The 17,719-nt window shown below is 38.4% G+C and overlaps 1 protein-coding gene across 1 annotated transcript in view; it reads left to right on the top strand.

Annotated features, from left to right (window-relative positions):
* The first annotated feature begins 251 nt into the window (after positions 1-251).
* The window catches only part of LOC122538417 (eukaryotic translation initiation factor 5B-like), a 28,396-nt gene continuing 10,928 nt past the window's right edge, over positions 252-17,719 (top strand). Inside the window, exons 1-4 of the mRNA XM_043672464.1 lie at positions 252-278; positions 688-764; positions 851-1,058; positions 1,201-1,296. Of these exons, the coding sequence (XP_043528399.1) occupies positions 267-278; positions 688-764; positions 851-1,058; positions 1,201-1,296 (393 nt within the window). The 5' untranslated portion in view covers positions 252-266. The remainder of the gene's footprint in view (positions 279-687; positions 765-850; positions 1,059-1,200; positions 1,297-17,719) is intronic.

The raw sequence follows: 17,719 nt of genomic DNA, 5'->3' as shown, positions 1-17,719 counted from the left end.
GTGGTTTATGCTTTGCCTTAATATTTTGTTTTTCTTCCAAGTACGGAACTCCTGGTGGTGTGTGCGCGACCGAATCGAGATTGCTCTCCGTTTCAGCACCGGAGGAGCACTCGACACCGAGTACACTACGTACTCGTACAATTATCATCCTCGTTTCAATCTTAATTCGCAAAAGAAGAGCATAATTGGAAATAAGCATAAAAATCTCGTAACAAACCACTTGATGTTATTTTAAAACGTAAAAGTCTCTGCCTCGTTCTCAATTCATGTTTCTCGAAGTACGGATACTTTTATTCTCACAAATTGCAAACATTTTTTCAGGCTTTGTTTCTGAAAACATTGAAAAATTTCTTCCACCATAATCTCGAAGGTTGAAACTCCCTCTTCACAACGACCCTTTCAGAAATTGCTGTCGTTCAATCGTAATATTCAAAGGTCAGTGAAAGAATCGTACAGCAAGTTTCGAGGGGTCGTTGAAAAGGAGAGACTTCGATCTTCAAGACCACGGTGGACCTAATCGCGAGAAACATTTTTCAATGCTTTCGGAGACCTTCGAATCACAGTGTAAAATAACAACAGTCATTTACAATTTATAAAATATCGACAATTCTGCGTCGATCATTGATTCAGCTATGTTCTTACGCTATATTATAAACGTATTGATTGATCATTTGTTTTTCATTGCAGTACGCTGGAATTCGTATCGGTCCTGTAGTTAAGAAGGATGTCATGAAGGCTTCTATCATGTTGGAACACGACAGTCAGTGAGTAGCTCGTAGCTTATTTCGATGAATTATTTTTTTTTTTTTTTATCGAATTCTAGCTGATGTTAGTGTTAATACGTTTGTAGGTACGCCACGATCCTCGCGTTTGACGTGAAGATCGAGAGAGACGCTCAGGAATTGGCCGACTCGCTGGGGGTTAAAATTTTCCAGGCAGACATCATCTACCACCTCTTTGACAAATTCACCGCGTACAGAGAAGAGCTGAAGCAGCGTAAACGAGACGAGAACAAGCATATCGCCGTATTCCCATGCAAGCTTCGTATCTTACCGCAGGTGCATATGAAAAGCTTCTCATTTTTTGCCCGTCTTTGCATCAAATACGTAAAAACTGTAACTCAGAAATAGGTGTCGCCACACTCGAGCTGTAATATAGAATTTTCTTTGCCAAAAAGGACGTCTTCGTTTTTGTTTTCAGTACATCTTCAACTCTCGAGATCCTATCGTAATGGGCGTGATGGTGGAAGCCGGGATCGTGAAGGAAGGTACACCGCTTTGCGTGCCCAGCAAAGACGTGAGTATTTCACTTCTGTTCTCCTATTTGCCTGTCTGGTTACGCCTTTCTTCGACTCGAAACGCGTTGCACGTTATCAGCAGACTGCGGGTTTTCATGATGACATACAAAAAAATATCCGAAAAGTGAAATGTAACGAAATGGGTAACTCATGTTCGGGATTCGTTTGAAGATTTTGTTACAACGTTTGTTTGCTGCGTGTACACGTGTTTGAGAATAGCCGCTTGGCATTACTTAATACAGAAGAATGAGAAAGTAAGAATATATAAATTTAACTTTTAAACATATAAGTTTAAATGTTGAATATAATAATAATATATAATATATGATATAATATAAAATCATATAATATATCATATAATAATATGTTATTATGTTATTACATACTATGAAATTAAAATTTGCCGAATTTATTATATTTAAATTTTACACGGACGTGAATTTATAAAATGTTATTATAGAATAATATTTTATCATTCATATTTATGTCATTGTAGAATAACATATAAAGTTATTGTGGAAAGTAGAAACGTCTAAATGAAATAAATTTTTCCTGCAACACCTTCGCAGAAGTTTTGAAACGCATAAAAACCCGCAGTTTGTCAAAAATTGCTCTGCAACCATTGGTAACGTAGGAGTATACTCTTTTGTCAAGGAAAGTTCTGTCGTGCGACTGTAATTGCACGGTGAAAGAAAAAGAAAGAACCTCTGGTCGAAGATTTAATCGAAACTCTCGTCACGGTAGCCGCGCGTCTTTTTTCCCCTCGTTGGCTGTGAATACGATTATCAAGCGAATTTCAGTCGGATCCTTAAGGGGCTCTCTGCGGGCTCGAGCGCGAGAGCTCTCTTTGCCAACGCGCGTAGGTGAACTCGTTCGAGGGAAATACGCCGGTCCAGTTGTTCGATCGATCGTTTCGATCAAACGCATAAACGAACCTCGCCGGCTTCCTCCGGTTTCTCTCTTTTTTTCCCTGGGTTAGGTGCAACTCGTGTCAATCGATATCCTTCAGCTTTGTGATTTTTTCCTCGCGTAAAATTTCGATTGTTGATGCACTGACGGTGCTCTTCATTATCTTTTACGATCTAGGTGTATAGAGAAATCAAGAGCAAATATTTTCGGCGCGAGATGTAATAGGAAAATTTTCTACGTTAATGTTTTATGTATTGCCCGAAGATTAACGAAACAGTCAGGGAAGTAGAAAATATTGCAACAAGTGCAAGATTGTTGCATATCTTATTCACATAAATGCATAAGAATTCGCGGTCTATATTTATAAAAGAGTATTTTCAAAGGTTTAAATAGTATTCTTTACCTTTGTTATAAACCTTTTCTATTATATTTATATGATTTCCTAATACAAGTTTCACACTTTAGTCGTCCAACGTACGACGCGATAATGATGAAAAGCTGAGAACTAGAAACTAGAAACTCGTATCTTGATGACAGACCTTAAAGGTTGATTCTTTGAAGCACATCGACTACAACGATTTCTATGAAATCACAGGAACTTTCGTGGTAATTTGAAAAATACGCGTCGCGAATAATAACAACTGCCACCTTTTATAAAATTTCTAAACATTTCTGTCTGCGTACAAATTACTTATTTATTTTGTCTCACTGTTGTCACTTTGACGAACGAGTACAATAGACTCTCTCTTAACCAGCCAGTCTGAACGACGAGTTAATCCGACAGTATCATTTATTGGTACATAAATGTAGATTTGACAAATAACGTTTGACAAACACGTATTGAGAATACGTCGCATTGCGAAGCTAGTTCTCGATACTCAACTGTGACGATAAATCTGACATACAACGATTATCGACTGCTTTACATCCAAGTTCATTATTACTCTGGAAAACTCTCGATCTGTTCCTTTGGCAAACATTGGACGATTAAAGAGAAAGTCCACTGTAACAACGACATAATTTATACGAATGAAATGATCCCGAAGAGGAAGAAAAAAATTCATGGAAATCGAGCCCGGGGTCCCATGGACGATCGAGTTCCTTCTCTCTCTCTCTCTCTCTCTCTCTCTTTGCTTCTCGTAGGAGTAAATTGGTGGGTAGCTGTTCTTTGCAGTCTCGCCATACGCGGTAGCACGCGAACATTACAGGTTGCCTAGCCTCGGATTCGTAGGCGTCGCGATGCCATTAGCAGCCTGCAAATTCCCGTAAACAAAAATTCCAAGTATATTCTCGCGAGGCACACCCACGCGGCTGGCCGAAATGATTTACTAGGCAAACGGTGTGCTCGCCTCCGAATAGTCGCGTTCCTTTTGCGCAACATCGTTTCGAATTTTCCTGCGTGGGAAACTGCTTGATTTATCTGGACATGTGTATCCCTGCTGCTCGTTTAACGAACATTCAATTATTGGCCTGACAACATTCAATTATTTCGTCAAACACGAACGTCGATTTTTACTTGGATAATTTGCTCCCTTTTTTCTTCTTCTTCTTCTTTCGCACAGTTTTCATTCTCATCGTTTGGGACCGTTCAATCATCTTTTGGTTTCTCCTTTCTCACACGAGCAAGCCGAACGGTGTTTCGTATAAGCTTCGTTTGGAATTAAAATTCACTAAGTTAAGATATTAGAAACGAGAAAATGATTTGAACGATCATATCTCAGACGCAGAGGAGATGTTGTATAAAAATTGGTAAAATAAATAGCAGAATAACTTCCAGAAATAATAAGTGTTAATTGAACTTTAGACTTGACGAGATTTAAGCGATATTTTGAAATTGACACATCCACGTGACCACGTTTTGAAAATTTTATTTCGCAGCTTTATTCGTTGCTTCGTTAAGTGTTTATTTTACTTGAACCACATCCATATGACCACGTTTTGAAAATTTTATATCGTAGTTTTATTTGTTGCTTCGTTCAGTGTTTATTTTACAGCAGTACGAAAATATTATGACAATTATATTCCTAGTTTGCAATTAATTAGTCTTTTTTTTCTCTCTCTCTCTCGCAAGTAACAATGCTATAATACTCTGACGAATAATTTCCTCTGGTTACTGCTATGAAATAGCAAACAGTATCTGCTATCGAACTAGCGATAACGAATTTCATTTTAACTCTCCGGGCATTTCCTCTCTCTGTATTATCAGCGTTCGTTCAGTGAAAATTAATACGTGCTCGATACAACCACGAGAGAGATTGATTCGAGGAAGCAGAACACGGATAGAGAAATCTCTATGTTTCTTTATACACCGCGGGTGAATGGTGAATAACGCCTGTCATTTGACACAAGTAAACTTACGATACTGCACGATCGTTTAACAACGAGCGTGGCTCGACGACAAGCGTTGAAAATTGTTCGATCTCACCTTCGCCGTTTTCCAATATTTCTCCCGGCCGCGACGAACAATCGACGGCGAGATATCCCCGCGTTTAATAAACGATCGTGTTCGCGAAGGAAAAGAAAACACGAGGAGGGAGGTGAAAGAAACGCGCGTATAAGAGGTGACAGGCGACGAAGCCTGGCCTGGTTGGTCGGCCGCTCGGCGCTTTTCGGTTCGGCGGTTACGTTTCAGATGCAAATGCGGGCATAAATTATTCGATTCAATAATATCGAAGCGTATGTGGGTGATAGCGACGCGTAAAATTCGCGGCGAACACGTCGCGCACACATTGTATAACCCATGTGCAACGAGTACATATTTCTCGCCCGCGCGTAGAAAGCAGTCTCCGACCACGTTGCTGGCCCACGCGTCCTCGACTCCAAATACGCTTCTTTCGGCCCTACCCTGATTTTTTTTTTTTTTTTTTTTTTGTTTGTTTTTCATTGCCCTGACTTTTCGCCTTTCTTTCAGTTTTGACTGAAATTCCATTGCTAGAGACATTGCGTATCAATGATAGAACCTGTCGGAAGTTGGATCGATCAACTTCAATTTTTTTCCTTCGATCTCTTCCTTCCATCACGCAATCGCGATAATAATCGATTCTCGTTCGAGGAAACGAATGATTCCATAAGATGACAAATGCACGGATAACGTCATAAGCGTATGATTAACCTCTTGCGCGCTGGCATGACGTGCGTTTTTTTGTCATATGAAATTGTAATATTTTCTCAGTTTTAAGTGAAACAACAAACGGGCGAAACAAATAATAAATTTATTACTTCTCAATAATTTCTATCCGGTGACATCGTGTGATATCGACGAGTTCAAAAGGAAAGCGGCGAATTATTGTATACGGTTCGGTCGCTCGTTATGGTCCGCAATCAGTTGCCAGCGCAAGTGGTTAATGCTCAGTTCTCATGAAACGAATGAGATCCGCATCTATTGGATCATTCGTCGCGAGGAAATCGCGCGACTGATTGTGAATTCTAAGGTTGTTCGTACTGTCGTCAGTTTTCTTCTGTACTTTCTAATTTATGGAGCTAATCAATGTGATCTCTGAATGAATCATTTAACGCGAACCAATTAACTGCTCTTTCGCCTTTGTACCTTTTCAAAGTAGTAATTAATTTCGAATTTCTTGGACAACAAGTAACTTAATTTTATATATTTATTTATCGCAAGAAGATCGTTACTTCTCTGTTCTTTTCAATTTATCGATATTATTATAACAGTATTATTCGTTCTTCTTGATTAACATAATTAAAGAAATATTAATGTTTCTATCATTGGAAAAAATATTATATATATATATATATATATATATATATATATATATATATATATGTAATATAAATTATTATATATTATATTTTATATATATTATATAAATTATTGTATACTATATTTTATATATATTATATAAATTATCATATATCATATTTTATATATATATTATAAATTATTATATATCATATTTTATATATATTATATATACATACATATATTGTTATTTTACATAGTTCATCGACATATGTAACGGAAACACGCTCCGTCGAATTATATTTGCGCAAATTAAGCCCCCCTTATCGTACAAGATGAATCGACCTATTTGTTTCGTTTCCTAACAGATAAAAAAAAGAAAAAAAATACAGGATTTTTATCGATTTCGACGTTCGTACACAATTGCGTAAGAAGACACATGTTGATATCGGACGCATGTGAACGATAGTGAATAGATCTGGTTGGGTGTTTCCGATTGTCGCGTTGCTTTTTATTAGCAAACGATGATCCAGACCGGATGTCGGGTATCACGATTTGGTAAGCAGGGTCAGGCTAGGTCAGTTCTGAAGTCGACGTGTCGAATCTGCAACAGATCTGTATTCGCGAACGAGAGGCATGCCGTGAAAGGAACGTATGTACGTTAGCTCGTTTGGTAAAAGAAGACACGCCTTTCTACGTGATTCCGCAAGCATCGCGCGAATTTTGATCCGTTTCGTGGGCTGTCGATTGTCAAACTGTCTCAGAACGCATTAAAAAAATGTCTTCAAAGGCATCAATAAGTGACGAAATTATTAACTCGTTTCTCCTGATATTCGTGAAAAATTATCATTTCATATAATATGATATTATGAGCATAATACGTGTAATAAAAATATAACGAACATATAATATAATATAATGTTATAATATTTACGTGAAAGTATCTTTTACTTCAGTTTCATAATATCATATATTTACAGTATGACACGAACATATATTCGCATATACAATGAATAGAGTTATAATAAATATGTACTGTTCGTGCAGATATTTTTCATCAGTCGCTGTACACACCGTTGTGCAAAAGGTTTCACTTATTATTCCGAAAAGCGATATTTTAACTTGTGGACTAGGCGTATTCGTGTGCATTGGTATCTATATTAAAATAATTAAAGAAACAAATAATAAAACGCAAATAGAGAACTGTCTTATCTGCTGACTATTTTGAAGAGTATCCACTCTACCTTAAACATTTTATTTTCACGTATCACGTGAATTTCCTCATCTTCGTATTCCACGTGTTAAACGTACAATTATGTAACTGTGTTTCTTTATTGTGTTATTTTCTCAAATCTGCCACAGCCTTGTTCGCAATTTTAGTTGAAGTTTTTTTTTTAAAGCGAAAAATCTGTCTGACCTGCAATTTTTACGTGTCATTATCCACATAAAAAAAGAAAAAAAAAACCCAAAGACCACGCCCGTAATAATATTCTTGAAAGCAAAAATGTCTCGCTGTATCGATCGACAAATGTGAATTGTTCACGTTCTCTGCTCATTTCGTACGTGGAATTTCGTTACACAATTTTAAGTGTTGGCTTACACGCTGCCCGTCAAATTACAGTAATTAAGAAGTCGTTAATATTGAAATTTCTTAAAAAAAAAAAGAACAAAAAGATAGGGAAAAAGAGTGGAAAAAGTGGTTTCGATGAAAACGACGAATTAACGAGCAGGAAATGACTATTGGATTCGACGGAAAATCCGATTGGTTTCCAAAGATAATATCTACGAACAACGTCGGAGTCATTTCCACGGCTTCCATCGTTATCGGGCGTATACGCGCGTTGCGCAACGGCCTCGATAGGCGCTTTAACGTCGAGCGGAAATCCGGCGGATTCTTTTAGCCTGCCGTTTTCTTGCCGTTCCGCTATTCCTTTTATTCGTCTTGTCCCTTTTTCTCCTTCTTCTCTAGCCGGCTGCTGGTGTTCTTGCTCGTCGCTCGACAACCCGAACTTACGTACGTGTGTATGTGTTCACGATATGTTCGCTATCGTAGATTTCTCCACGTTCGATCGCCTCGATCGTTAGTAATGCATCTTGTTCGATTCTCAGAAACATAAAAAAAAAACGTGCTTTCCGTGAGTAACATAAAAACATTATAGACGAAAACTTCCAAATGTGTACCAGCTACGTACTTAAAATAATAAGTTTAACATAATAAGTTTTTAATATAATAACTCTCCTCATTGACAACCTGAACTGCGATGCGTCAAGAGCTATATGTCGCGACGATAAGAACGAAAGTAATCAAACTTCCTTGAAGGAACGCAAATCTGACAGCATTGTACCATAGTAGAAATATTTATCAAAGAAATGGAATGTCTTAAAAAATTTTTTTACACCGTGCGTCAATTCGATTCAATAAAAGGAAATAAATGAATGCATCGATAACGATTGGAAGAAATAACAAGAAATCAGTCTTGTCGAAGAAGAAAGAAAGGAAAGAAGATATCGATTGCATGACAAAAGGCAAGGGACAGTACGTTACGCTTATCTGGTAACTTTCTGTCTACCTGGAATCGTATTTTTTCTTCTTTTTTTTTTTTTTTTCTCTCCTCCCTGTGCGGCTGAATAGACCGATACGGGCGAGGGTAGATCGATCGTGTCTCGTTAAAGCACGCTCCCCTTGTCGACGATGCTTCAGTCCCTTTCACGAAGTCGTGTCACGACAGCTGGAAACTCGAACAGCGTTAGACAAGTAGCCGGTGAAAAAGAGGCCGTCTAGGCAAAAGGTCTCGAAAGACGAAAGGCTCTTTTATCGTCGCAGCTTCAACAACACGCTATCTGCCCGTGAATTATCGTGCGTGAAAGTCCACCATTAAAGTTTTATGTAAAAACATCCTCGCCTTGATTCCACGTACTACTTCGTACACGATCGGAAAGATTAAGAATATTCTTTCGTATTGATAATATTCTCTCGTTAAATTGAATCGGGTATTTCCTTTCCACCCGTCTTTATTTTAAGATTATCTGAATCTTGACAAAATTCGTGTTTCACCTAATATTAAATATTAAATAAGTATAAAGTAAATATTCAGATAAACTTAAAATATTAAGTAAATATTGAATTTTTAACTTATTTGTATATATATATAAAAATAAGTTAAAAAATTCAATATTTACTTAATATTTTAAATTTATTTGAATGAAGTATATATAAAATATGATTGTTTCCGACGGAAACTAAGAAAATCAGTCTCAAAGCACGGTGATTATTATTTTATCACATCGTGTACAATTGAAATATACCTATAATTAATTTCTCAACTAGTATCATTCATCGTTACAGCTCGGTCGCTTAATTTTCAAACTTTTAATCGAATTGAATTCCGTCGATAATTTCTATCTAGAGAGACAGAGAACGTTAGAATGTAAAATTAAACATTTCAACAATCTAGTGTAAATTACTACAATCGTTTACAATGCTGCGAACGATGCTGGTTAATGTAAAACACATTTGACTTTGATCTTCTCGCCTTGAACTTCTAGATAAAACTTGTAGACATTCTATTCGTAGAAGAGGAAGAGCTACTTATCGCACGTTGTAAAAACGTAGTTAAAAATTTGGTGTGCCTCGAAACGATGTTCAATCGGAGACAGTCGTTCGTTCGTTCGTTCGTTCGTTCGTACGTACGAAGAAATGTTACAACGCAGGTTGCAACGCGTGTAACTATGATTTTTAATGCCGTAACGGGGCTCCGGGCATAATTAGCGGAACGGCGTTACGAATTTAAACGCGACTTCCTGTCGGTTGGTGGTTCGACGTTCGAACGATAATTATATCAAGGAAACGTTCGAAGAAGATTTTCGAGCCATCACGAATTATAGTCCCGTCCGGGAGTGACAGGAACTAGAAACTCCGTGGTGTGTGAGTCCCCTTCCGGCGGAAGGCCGCTCGTAACGTTCTTCCTTTCTCTCCCGTCTCTCTCTCTTCCTCTTTTCTTTTTCTCTCTTTCTCTACGCTCGATCTCCCCCTCGTTTTCCTTCTCGTCCGGCAGCAGGTACCAGAATATATTTGTAAATTTACTGATTGCGGGTAGAAAATTAACACGTCGGAGCGGATTGGCCGAGCGGGACGCTAAGCGAGGGAAGCTAATTAACGAGCACGCGAACGGAATACTAAGCGTGTTGTTTCATTATCGAACGCGGTGCGCGAGCTGTACAATTTTTTCGGCTTCGCGCTAGAAATGGAGACATTAGAGGAAGATTGGGGGGAGGGGGGGGGGGGAGGAAATGGGTCACGTTTCTTCGAGATATGTATGTAATACATCGGGGATAAATCGCTTGTAAAAATTTCCGACAACTACGGGGTGTCTCGCGACTGGCGGTCAACCAACTAGAAAGCGATTCTAGACGTGTAAAGATGTGTCGGAAAGAAGGGGTGAAATTTTTTCATTAAACCCTCGTTTGTCGAGAAAATCGAATTATTCTAATGATAATTTTTTAATAATAATATTTTAATTATATGTATATAATATTGATAATATTTTAATAATAATAATATATACTAATTATATATATTAATATTTATTTATATATATATTAATTATTTTAATAATAATAATATACATAATAATTATATATATTAATAATATTTTAATATATATATATATATTAATTATATTTTAATAATGATATTTTAATAATTTTCCATATTTACTATGGTGAGTAATTATTCGTACCTCGTGGCTTTCTTTTAAACTGTTCACACTGTTGATGAAACCTCAAAACGTTTTATATAATATACACGGTACGTTCGAATGCTTTCGTACATGCCGCTACATGTTTCGTAAACGAACAGTAGGCAAACAGATAACAAACGGAGCTGTTGTTGAACTATCCTCCAATTTCAAGCAAACATCCGCAAGAGAATTCTACCAGTGTCCGAATACTTTCGCGAGCGTATTGGCGAACAGGCGACAAACGAGACTGTTCGCGAATTTATTTTGCGAACGACGGATCGAGCGCGCGAAAAAGGGAAAACGTGCCGGCTAATATTAGGAAAAAAGGTCAAAATGTACAGATGACGAGGGGGCGTGTCAGATGGATGCTGCCTCTCGACGAGAAACGAATTAAACAAAAAAAAAAAAAAAGAAAAGAAAAGAAGAAGAAGAAAAGGAAAGGAAGATTAGATGAGGAGAGACAGGAAAGGGTGACGAGACGAGGTACGAGGGTGGGGATGAAACGAACATACGTGGGACAAGCGTATCTACGTTTAGAGCGTCTACCGAGTGATAAACGACCGGAAGGAAGCCAGAGGCGTTTCCACGAAAGTTACAGACAAGCCGGAAGGCCGAAAGACGGGATGTGGTTGGTGAGTAAGTGGCATCGATGCGTTAGTATGCGCGTATTCCGCCTCATTCCAACTTTTCTCTCTCCCTCCCCTCTCCTCGTTTCTCACTCTCTCGTTCTTCTTCCGTCGAGTCTCTCTCTCTCTCTCTCTCTTTCTCTCTCTTTCTTTCTCTCTCTTTCCGTCGTGTTTCTCTAAGTAAGTAGGCAGCTGGTTAACGTTGCTATCGTAGCGAACGGAGGAAGAAGGGAAAAAAAAAGAGAGGAATAGCATCGGAAAGAGAGACGCGAGAGGAAGAGAGATAAAGAGGACGTAGGAAAGGCGAGGAGAGAGGTAAAGAGAGGTAGAGAGAGAAAGAAAGAGAGAGAGAGAGAGAAACGCGGCTGGCCGGATGTCGAGTTTCCAATGTCGAGTAGATCATTTTACCCGGGCTCGCGATTAATTCTGCTAACGACGAATACGGACGATAATCGCCTCGTCGACGAAACAGAGCGAATCTTGTCGAGTTCCTCGTTCAGAACAGAATACGCTTACCGTGCCACTTTCAATGTCCGGATTCTTTCTCGATGTATCGAATTTAAATGCCCCCGGTTGTCCATCACTTCACTCGTCCCGTCATTTTACCTCCCCCGCACTTTCGCTCTCCTTCAACGTTAACATTGTAAAAATTAAAAAAAAAAAAAAGAAAACGAAGGAGGAAGAATCAAAAATGGAATTTTTCTGAACAGTATATCGATCATTTTTATATTCAGACAACACGTCTTCGTTCGTTCTCTCTCTCGGATTTCTCTCACGTCTGACCCTTTTTCCATTCACTTGAATGAACGTGATTTTGTTCATTCGCTCGAGACACTTCGCTCGGACCTTCACACACTTTGAGACCTCGCATAGTTTATCGTGCAGGTAAATTAAGAGCAGACTGTCACTTCATTGCAGTTGTCTGCTTTTATTTTTTACCAACATCGAAGAAAATGTGAACGTATGTACCAAGTTAAATCGGTACGAGTACAAATGGAACGAGTTATCATTCTTAAGGCAGTGCGAACTTTTCAAAAAATCGATTTTGTTTTTGTTTTAAATAATAGTTTGAAGTGTTATAGAAATAAGATAGGAAAAGTCCGAGACTTATTTTGGGGTATAATAATAAATCCGCGGATACAGAATAATTGAATTTGTATCGCTGTTTGCAACTTTAAGCAGTGTTATACAGCGTAAATCGTGCGATTCAAATGTTACTTTTGGTGAATCGAATATTAGAGGACTTGGGTTCAATTTAGTTGTAAATTGTAAGAACTGTGAGCCACGATATATAAATAAAAAAAAGTAAGTAAAGGATACATATGAAAAATGACGTTCCGAAACTTTAAACGCGTTTTTCTCGAAACTAGGTTTTTAGAAACGGTGTGCAAGATATCACGGAATCTAACCAACCGATTACCGTGAAACTTGGTACGTATCATTAGTGTAACATTTACTAGAGATTGGCGATCTAAGATTTTTTAATTTTTATCAATTTCGAAAGATATAAACAAGAAACGTAGAAATTTTTGGCATAAATTCGGTACATCAAAAACAAATAGCTGCTATTTTCATAATTTTCATAGGAATGAAAATGTTGGATCGTCAATCCCTAGAGAATGTTGTCTACTTTCGAACTTTTCTTGCCTTTTTGTTGCAACTAATCCTGTTTGGCTGGAATCATGCACACCGATAGGCAATGTAAAAAAAAAAAAGTTATGTAAAATGCCGTTAAAAGGTTAAATAAGAGCCTTCCTTTTTTCTTTTTTAATATTGCCTTTTATAGTTCATAATGCTTTGGAATAAACCACAAAAGCTCATGTCAATCAAGTATAAACTTCTTTTTTCACTGGCCCTCGAAAGTATTCGTAATTTTTAAGTCAAACTGTCCTACTCCCTAAATGCTTACTGTGTCTGTATCGTCCGATTTTTTTCGTTGCACATACTTACAAGTAAGAAAGCTCGCAAATTTTAACTTCGTAAAACGAGCGACGCAACGCGTGACACGAAGGGAGGAAAAGAAAGGGGCGTGAAACGCTTTCGTCGGGACGAATCGATAACGGCAACCGGCAAACCTGATTCTCCGCCCGATGTTGTTCTGGGAAAAGTTCTTGTGTCACTGTTTTATTAATTAATTTATCTTCTTACACTTTCGCAACGACGATGTAAGAGCGATAGGATTTAGTGACATAAACTGATAGATTATCGGATACGGAACGCAACGAGTAAACACGTAGTCAAGGTTTTTCTTTTTTTTTTTTTTTTTAAGAAACGATTGCTCGTTGAATGACATTGGTCGCGTCGACGAAGGAAGGACATTGACGCTGATAGTGGGGATTTCATTCATCGACGCATCCGTCCGACTCATTAAGTAGCCGATAGATCAAAAGTGTATCGCACACGTGGCCAATGTTTATAACTGATTAGCCATCCATTGAAATATAAACTCGGCCGAACTTATCGTATGTATTTCGTATGTATTTCGCGATAAGGCAGCCGTACGCGACAAGAAGCACGATACGCTTCGTTGCCTGTTGAATACTTTTTAATGTAACTCGAGAAATTCTTTTTTGTTGAATATATCAAGCGCACAAGGAATAAGAATACGTTCGAACACATGGCACGGTATAAGACTTGAAATAAAGATCGTGTACTAAAATTCACGTATATTTATACGCGAATATTTCTCCTAATACGTTCGTGCGTGTTCTTAATACACGTGTTGACATTTTCAGTATCACACGTCTTTTTCATTATGCGATGCAGGTCTTTTGATGTATTCCTTGGTATATGTTTTTCAATCTGTTGACGTAGAATGACGTCTGGAAAGGCGTCATGCGTTTTCTAATCTAAAGTCGACAATCGACGTCTCTACACGCCTTGATACGGCAAGAGTATAAAAATTATTTTTATTTTGACCTCTTGCGCTGGAATGCCACGCACGTCGAGAATTTTTTCCCTCAAAATTGCAATATTTTCTCAGTTCTAGGTGTATTTAAGTATCGCCCAGGGCAATGCGAATAATCAGTTTATCACTTCTCGATAATTTCTATCAAGTGAGTGTCATGCCGGACGAGTTGAAAAAGAAAGAATTATCGTATACGGTTTGGTCACTCGTTACGGTCCGCAATCAGTTGCCCAGCGCAAGTGGTTAAATTCACTCAAATGTTAGAATGAAAAATAAATGTCACGTCGAATTCCATTTAATTCGTACGCCGAGTGATTAATTCAGAGAATTTCTCGAATGTCACGAGCGAATGATTCCCAGTTCGCGTGATGAGATTTCACTCGACCAACTCCGATTTTTCTGTACTTGATTCTCAAACATTTCCACACTTGATTCTCGTTCGTATAGAAAAAAAAACAGGGATATATTGTATCCATTGTATCTGTACAAATAACGTCTGACGCATAATCGAGATAGAGATTTCCGTTCCTAACAATTGTCGAGCAAAATTTCCATGCTGTACATCCTCGGCCAACAGTCTCGGGGCATTATTTTATGTCTGACGTTCAATCATTTACTGCAGGTCATCAAATATTAAAAAGTCGCGATTGTTAATTCGTGCACGCTGTACAGTCTTTCTCGTACAAAATTTTAGAGGCAAGTGCGGTATTTTGTTCAAGGACTTTCGAGCGGGCGGGGAGGGGAGATTGTACATTCGAGTACACGATAGGGTACTAGGATAGCTCCTAGGAAAAGCAATGAAGAAAGATCGCCGCACAAATCTCAATTTGTGCATGCACTCAAAGAAGCGAGTCACACCAACGACGGGTTGGCTGTTAGCCGCTCCGGCTCGTACAAACTATAAAGCTTTCTAAATCGGTGCCGCTCACGAAAATAGACTTCCGGTTCCCGTCTCACGCGTTCACTCGCTGCGCTGTGTCTGCTCCCGAGGATGCCAACACCGAAACTCCCCCCCTCTCCTCTCGTTTCGCTTCGTTTTCCCTTTTCCTTTCCTCCTTTCGTCCGTCTTCCACGGAAATATTCATCCTCAACCGGAGAAAACCGTGAAGATCGAAACTCCTCCGAGCATCGTGTCTTTTTTTTTTTTTTTTTTTTTTCCACTCAAAGCTCCGTCCAATTGACAAACGTTCGAAGAATTTAATAAGACTCGTGTTATTTGCGTTTTGTATAAATACAAATATACACGGTGTTCCGGCCAAACTGCGAGAGCTTATTCTAAGGGTCAAAAGAAGTAGAAAATATTATACGAAGTTTGCGAATGAACGCTTCATTCGCAGAGATATAATAAGAAAATAGATACTTAGCATTTTGCCGGAGTTTCAGTATTTCGGTCGCTCCTGTTTTATAATTGGGAATGAGTGTTGATAAATAAGTGTTGATCGTACACCGCTCGACACTTTTACCTATGGAGTAATACCTTTGAAACGAAAGGTTTATTCGACCGAAGTGACTTCATACGAAGATCTTGTGCGGCGTATTTATAAAAAAATGCAACAAGATACCGTGACACTGCGTAGAGCAATGAATTCAGTTTTTCATCGATGTCAAGCTTGTATCCGAGCAAAAGGACATCATTTTGAAATGAGACTTGAAAAATATTGAGTAACTATTTATCATTATTTGTTTACGTCTCCTTAACAAAGCGTCAATTCGCAAACTTCATACAACATTTTCTTCTTCTTCTGGTCTCTAGAATAAGCTCTCGCAGTTTGGCGGGAAAAACCTGGGACACCCTGTATATATTTGGAATATATCGTAGACATTGATCTTGCACTTTCGTTATTAAGTAGTCGAGCCAGAGCATGTGATATTTCAAATATTCTCGTCATTTCCTCGCTCCATTTTAATCGATCAGTCTCGTTTTCTCTCTTTGCAACATACACGTATATCTGCATGCATTTGTCGCAGAAAACTTTCATGCGTGGGTAGGTATACTCTGTGTGTTACATAAAACATTTTGTAACATTTTGAAATTATCGTGACGAATAAAAGACCGTAGATGTTTATGCCTTTGTGAAAAATTTTAAAGTACGAGAAATGTACCTGTTATAATATTATTTCAAGATTATTTCTTTAGTTATATTTGTGAAAATATTTGATTTGGATCAAAATAGTCGTGAAATTTGCAAGCTAGCCTGAAAATGCTAGAAAAATTAGCAAATTATCTCAAGTCATTGAAGATCAACATTTCGTTTCCAATTCTTTCCAATCAGTTCGTATTATCGAGTTCGATTTTTTAAATATTGGTACTATGGATCAATATAATAATACACGATGCCTCCCACCCAGATTTTGTAATTTAATGAAATTTCAAAAAATTCAAGTATCTATAACAGTGTGTGATAGTTGGTGTCAAAGATGCCACCAACTATTGAGGCAATTGAAATATTGATCTTTCCATTCGAAATATATAAATCAAAAGTTTCGAATGTTCAAATACTTCCATCCACTAACAGGCATTCGCGTCTTGCGTAGATCTCACGTTACAACCAGTTTCTAATTTTTATCCAACACATCGTTTAATCAAGGGGAGGAAAAAAAGACTTAGACGACGACAGTTGAAAAAGTGCAAGAAAAGTGGAAACGACATCTCGCGACGATTTATCATAGACCTAACGAAGCTCGTGCTCTGAAACTCCGCTCAACGTAGGCAATCAGTTTTTTCTATCTGAGTGATCGATCGTATCAATCGGATGAAGGATAACTCGTTCGAGTAGCACTGGCGATTAACCAGAGGTGTTATCGTCGTCAAAGTTAATCGTTTCGTGGACGATGTATACCTTGGTTTGTTACACCAAACGGAAAGAGAGAAAACGATCGTCGACAATTACTGCTCAATTAAATCCGCCCATCCGTTTTGTTAGCCGGTAAACATAATTTCCTCGCGTGGTTCGCGCGATCGTCTGTCGATTCACGCTTCTGCCCTCCCGGTGTGTATCGCGCGTTGGCCTGCGACACACACGTTCCTCGTGTACATACGCGTCGGTTGCTGCCACGTTGGCCCCGTTGGTCGGTTTACTAAACTTAGACTCATTCAGAATGGCCGGCTTTCGAATCGTATGTCCACGGACCGGGGGCCGTATCGTGTCGTGCCACGGCACGTTTCACGACGCGTCCGTAAACAAGAAAAGGGTATCAGGCTGCGAGAACTCCTCGTGCGGCCAGCGAGAAAGGAAACGAGGCTGAATGAAAGGAAGAATAATTTTGGCTGGCGGAAATATCGACGCTGTCACGAGTCTGTAACGTAATTTATTATTAACCGCTTGCTCTGGAATGATGCTGGAATGATGTTGAGAATTTTTTGTTCCAAAATTGTAATATCTTCTCGGTTTTAAGTATATTTAAGTAAAACAAATAGGCAAAACAGATAATAAATTTATTATTTCTCGATAATTTCTATCCAGTGATATACCGACGAGTTCGAAAAGAAAGCGACGAATTATTTTATACGGTTCGGTCACTCGTTATGGTCCGCAATCA

Source organism: Frieseomelitta varia, unplaced genomic scaffold (assembly GCF_011392965.1).
Source record: "Frieseomelitta varia isolate USP_RPSP 00005682 unplaced genomic scaffold, Fvar_1.2 scaffold_996, whole genome shotgun sequence".
Taxonomy (NCBI): Eukaryota; Metazoa; Arthropoda; class Insecta; order Hymenoptera; family Apidae; genus Frieseomelitta; species Frieseomelitta varia.
This window is presented reverse-complemented; position numbering and strand designations above follow the sequence as displayed.